Source organism: Pristis pectinata, chromosome 15 (assembly GCF_009764475.1).
Source record: "Pristis pectinata isolate sPriPec2 chromosome 15, sPriPec2.1.pri, whole genome shotgun sequence".
NCBI classification, from domain to species: Eukaryota; Metazoa; Chordata; class Chondrichthyes; order Rhinopristiformes; family Pristidae; genus Pristis; species Pristis pectinata.
In genome coordinates this window covers 21,060,231-21,066,230 of record NC_067419.1, presented here as the reverse complement: position 1 = coordinate 21,066,230, position 6,000 = coordinate 21,060,231, and the positions used below count along the sequence as shown (strand labels likewise).

Here is a 6,000-nt window from a genome sequence, read left to right as displayed (position 1 = left end):
GTCACTATAAATCAATCTTTTCACACTAGATGTAAATGTGCTTTTTTTGAAGGCCACTTTCATGATATTAATGCATCCATTATGCTTTGGTCGTCAAAACTGTGCAAAGTACTCAATGTGAAATTTTATCTGAGAATTGCACATTAAAAGCAGTTTATAATAATCTGATCTAACAATAGAATAAAACATTGTACTTACTTTGTATGTTGCTTGTCCAGAAGGTTTTGGCATCTTACATGCTTTGTCACAAACAAGACCCTTTGAGCTTCAGCTTGCTGGGTTTGTAGGTCAATTTAGCCCTCTGAGTTCTTTACATCTCCCAATAAGTACATTGTTAAACAATCTAAATTTCCTTGATAAACTGTCTTCTAATTCTTTTTCACTCATAATTTTTGTTAGGCCATACTCCATACACAGTATAGAATGTCCTAAATAGGGAGAAGGTGAATTATGACAAAAATTTTCTTCAGTTTTATGATTCTAAACAATGGAAATATGATTTTTTCCGCTGGTATTTATCCACAAGTTTAGATACAAATGATTAATAAAGGTAACATCTCATGGGATACTAGATAAAATTTTATTTTTCTACAATGTTAAAACATTCTTTTATATTAGATTTATCATTACATGTTGTTACATAAAGGAATGAGCATGGTTGACTTAATAAACAGTCAAACACTTTCTTCTCTGCTCAGAGACAGTTTATAATTGTTTACTTGTAGTTTCAGGATGCCTCAGAATGATTACTTGTAATATGACATGAAAACTATCTTGTTGGCTCATGAACTGGGCCAGTACTAAAAGTCATTTCATTTTTTTTCCCCTCAAACAGCTTACGGTTCATTATATAGTTCCAACTCATCATTTTTTCTGCTGTTTATCCTTCTTGAGTTTATGTCGTCAAGCTGATCAGGAAAGTAGAGTGTCTGGTGTAGCATAGCCTGGACAGCACTGTTGTTACTTGTATCTGCAATACATGGAGATAAAATATGAGTTATCTCATTTATAATTTTCTTTAATTTGCATATCATAGTCTCTGAAGGAGTCAGCCATTTCAGAAAGTCCATAGCTTCACTCACCATATAACAAAGTAAGTCGCACATCACTTCTAAACTAGTCTGTAAAAGCTAAAATCCATAATGCTCATAAAACCTATCCCACTCTGTAAAGCTAAAAATAGAATTTGGGAAACTAACATTCAGTGAGGTGGAAATTGCTCAATAACTTCCTCTCACACCACCATGCAGCCAATGATTTCAACATTTTGCTTTTGGAAAGTCAGACTTTTCATTATTCAGTTTAATTTTTTCTCTTCCCCACAAACAGCGAGTACTTTTTTTAAGTGTTGCTTTCATCGCACTGATTTTTGTCCAATTGGCTATGGTCACAACTACTTTTCTGTTTGTTCCAGAATTTGTTTTTCAAATTGTTTCCTAGTTCAAGGATCTAGGAGAGCTTTTATTAAAAAAAGACGTTATCCTCATGTCTCCAAAACTGACTTTCCTCTTTCTGCTTAAATAGTTGTACCATGCCACCTTTATGACATATGTTATGCTTGTAATGCAATTTGCAGGTTTAATAGATATGAAATACTAACAGCATGGAACATTTAAATATAATAATACATTATACATTCTGCATCTGTGTACACTTTCACTTAGTCACCCATGACTAATTCCTGTGTCGTGCTATTTTCATTTCATCTGTTAAATACATAAACTATAAAGATTTTCCAAGCTTGTCTGTCATGCATTAGGCAGCTTTTTGGCAATTCCTATATACATAAATAGATGGAAGATTGTGGGCAGTGTGCCAGTACTTTTTCCAATAAATCATGTCACAGTATGTGGGACTTCACCATTATGTGGGGTCTCAGACCACTTTTTCACAAATATCTATATTTACTAAGCTCTCCTTGTACCGTCTCAACTCTCAGCTCTAAGTTAGGTGATGTATTCCATATCTGAGATATAATTGGGTTTGTTCTTCCTGGCTCCAAAAACAGTTGCAGCCTGGACATTGACCTTACTGGAAATTCCCACAGCTGACATTCCAGCCTGATCCACTCTTAGCCCATGAAGAAATGACAGGATCTCTAGCTAACATGATGAATACTGTCCCTGTGAATGGGAATTGGATTTAAGCTTATTGTGCTTTTAAAGGATTATTAAAGACTTAAAAGCAATCTTTTTGGAAACATTTTGTTCAGCTTCACCCACTTCATCAATCATCATAGTAGCTGTAAAACGATGAGGCACTCCATTACTTCCATAGGCAATAAGGTTCCTTTTATTCATTTCTACTTGTTATTTAATTCCCTGGTCTTTCAGCCTCCAAGAGGGTTGATCATGGTTTGAGATAAACAGTCTTGCTCTCCATACCTTAGGAAGAATATACTTAATTTAGGAATGATGCAAAAAGGTTCGCAAGATTGATTTCTGGGATGCAGAGGTTGTCCTATGATGAGAGATAGATGGACGGATCTATAGTTTTCAGAACTATTTACCTATCTAGAGGGTCAAGAACTATGAACAGCGACCCAGGACAAGAGTCCAGCTACTTAAGACTACGATTATCATGAGATCATTTTGGAATTCTCTACCCCAGAGCATCATGGAAACTCAGGTGTTTTATAAATAAATTTATGGCTCAAGATCAACAAATTTTTGGTTATGCAGATTGAGTGGGAGGGGGATCAGCAATAATATAGGATGATCAGAAAACTTCAAAGTGCCACTTTAAGTCCTACTTGGCTCTTGTTTTTATTTTCTTAGTTATCTTTAAAGTGCTCTCTGAAGCTTTTCTGAAATTTTCCCCCAAAACCGTCATACTCTTCTCTAACCATCCCTATCTATTTTTTCTGTTTATTCATTTTTCAGGGTTAACATATAACATATCCTTAACTACCCTCGAGAAGGTGGTGGGGAGATACTTCTTTGAAATGCTGCAGTCCTTCTAGTAAAGATGCCCTTACAGTGCTGTTGGGAAGGACATTCCAGGATTCAGACCCAGCAACAATGAAGGACTGGTGATATAGTTCCAACTCAGGAAGGTGTACAACTAGGGTGTGAACTTGTAGGTGGTGGTGTTCACTTGTGCCCTGCTGCCCTCATCCTTCTTGGTGGCAGAGGTTGTATGTTTGGGAGGTGCCGTTGAAGCAGCCTAGGGAAGTAACTGTAGTGCATTTTGTGGATGGTATGGACTTCAGCAACTGTGTGCTGGTGGTGGAGGGAATGAGTGTTTTAGACAGTTGATAGAATGCCAATCAAGCAAGCCACTTGATCTAGATGGTGTTGAGATTTTTGAGAGCTGTTTGGAGTTGTGCTCAACCATGCAAAAGGCAAGGGTTTCATGACAGTCCTAACTTGTGCCTTGTAAATAGTAGAAAAGCTTGAGTTACTAAAAAGTGAGTCTCTTGGCATAGGATACTCAGCTTCTGATCTGTTCTTGTGGGCACAGTAATTATGTGGGGGTTACAGTTGAGTTTCTGGTCGATTAGGATTCCTGGGATGTTGATGACGAGGGACTTGCAATGATAATACCATTGAATATCAAGGGTAGATGGTTAGACTCTCTTTCTGGAGAAGGTCATTGTCTGGCACTTTTGTTACACAATCGTTACTTGCCACGCTGAATGCATTTAGATCATGCTGCACATGGCAATAAATTGTTTCATTTGCTGCAATGTTGTGAATGGAACTACGTACATTCATCAGCAAACATCTGAATCTATCATTTGGGGGGGTGGTGGAGAAAGGTTATTGATGAAGCAGCTGAATTTGGTTGGGGCTAGTTCATTGCTCTGAGGAACTCCTGTAATGGTATGTTGTGACTGGGATGACTGACCTCCAAAACAACTATCTTCCTGTGTGATAGGAGTATTTTCCCCTTGAGGGCCAGGGACTTCAGTTTTACTGGAGTACCTTGATGCCACAATTGGTCAAATGCTTACCTCATCAGCTCTTTGTGCCATGTTTGGACTCAGGTCTGAGCTGAGTACTCCAGGCAAAGCCCAAACTGAACACTGAGGTGAGCAGGTTATTTGTAAGTGCTGCTTGATAGCACTATGTCCAGATTGCATCCCTAAACTGATTGAGAAAATTGATTGGGTGGTAATTAGCCCGATTGGATTTGTTTTGCTTTCTGTGATTAGATCATAGCTGGGCAATTTTTCATATTATCAGGTAGGCACCAGTGTTGTAGCTGTATTGGAACACTTTGACTAGAGATCAAGTGCAGATCTACAGTATTATGGTTTGGGATATCATCTGATCCTGTAGCCTTTGCTATATCCAGTGTTCTCAGCATTTTCTTGGTATCACGTGAAGTGAATTGAATTGGCTGAAAACTAGCTTACGTGATAGAGGGTACCTCAGGTAGAATCTGAGATGGAACAACAAACAAAATGCTGGAGGAACCTAGTGGGTCAGGCAGCATCTGTGAAGGGAAACGGACAGTCGACATATCAGGTTGAGACCCTTTATCTAGACTGAAAGATAATGAGGAGATACCCAGTATAAAGAGTTGAAGGGAAGGGATGGAGCAAGAGCTAGCAAAGGATAGGTGGATTCAGGTGACGTGGGGTAATAAGCAGATGGAGGAGGGAAGAGTGGAAATAGTGACAGAGGTTGGGAGGTGACAGGTGGAGGCAACAAAGGGCTGCAGGTTATGGAATCTGATAGGAAAGTGGAGCATGGAATCAAATGAGGGAGGTGGGGTGAGCAGATGGGAACAGTGGGAGAGGGGAACCAGTGAAAGTAGTGTATGATGATGAGCAGATGGAAGGGAAAGAAGCAGAGTGATGGGAGGCTGGGATGGGTGAAGGAGGAAATGGGTAGATCAGGAGGAGAGAGAAAAAGGAACAGAGGGGGAGCAGTTTATCTGAAATTGGAGAATTCAACGTTCAGGCCATCATGTAGCAGACTACCCAGGTAGAATACAAGGTGTCGTTCCTCTGGTTTGCGTTTAGTCCCACCCTGGCAGTGGAGAAGGCCAAGGAAGAAGTGGGAATGGGGAGCGGAATCAGAAGTTGAGATAAATCATCTATTTGGCACCTCTGGCTGAACATCACTGCAAATACTTCAGCCTGTCCAGCTTTGGTTTCCTTGCATGGTTTGGGGTATTAAATTGCTAGAAAAAAAATGTAAAAAAGACTCCAAGATTAATAGTTCACTTCAAATACCTTTGTTACCCAGATATGCTCTAGACTGCACACTTTAGGAAAGCCTAGATTATGGGATGGATTATATTGAGGTTTATAAAATTGGTTCACATAAAATGCACCAGGAGAACATTTTCATGATCCAATTATTTCAACAAAATAAGTTAGAAAGGGCTAGTGCTCACTCATATTTCACTATTTTTCCCAGTTTATGCAACTCAATTTGACTTTTTTCCAGACTGAAGCCTCATAATAATAATTTCTGAGTCACACTAGAAATTCAATTGGGCACTTCTTGATGTACATCAATCTAATGCTCTTGATGTAATTTCCATGTCAGTCACAGATGGGATAGCTTCCTTCCCTGTGCAACATTCCCTTTGGAGTACTGTGTGTGAATTCAGACTAAGTTGTTACAAGAGATCTTACTTTTGGGTTTTCTGAGGATTATATGGTCTGGATTGAGAATCCTGCAAGGCAAATACTTTACTTACCCATCATTCTTCTGCACCACAACCCTCAAAACCACACCAATCTTCTTAAATCCTCTAACACTGTTCCCAACCGCCTTTCTCCCACTCCCCCAAGGCCAAGTCCTGATCCTCTTGGTCATTTGAAACCATACAGGCCTACTTAAATTCCAGAGGCAGAGAGAGCCACCTCTAAAGGGTACACAATGCTGACCATGAAGGCACCATATCTGGTTTGTCCACATAGGGGTAAAGAGGCAATGCTTAATGTTGGTGAACAAATATGAAGTGTATTGGACAATAAATTGGTAACAAAGGTAGGGAAGCATCTAATAAAAAAACCTAATATCATTAGGTCCAACAAAT

The 6,000-nt window shown here is 39.2% G+C and overlaps 1 protein-coding gene across 1 annotated transcript in view; it reads right to left on the bottom strand.

The window, feature by feature from the left end:
* Window positions 1-566: 566 nt before the first annotated feature.
* Window positions 567-6,000, bottom strand: part of itfg2 (integrin alpha FG-GAP repeat containing 2) — a 56,723-nt gene continuing 51,289 nt past the window's right edge. Inside the window, exon 12 of the mRNA XM_052030035.1 lies at window positions 567-970. Within this exon, the coding sequence (XP_051885995.1) occupies window positions 837-970 (134 nt within the window). The 3' untranslated portion in view covers window positions 567-836. The remainder of the gene's footprint in view (window positions 971-6,000) is intronic.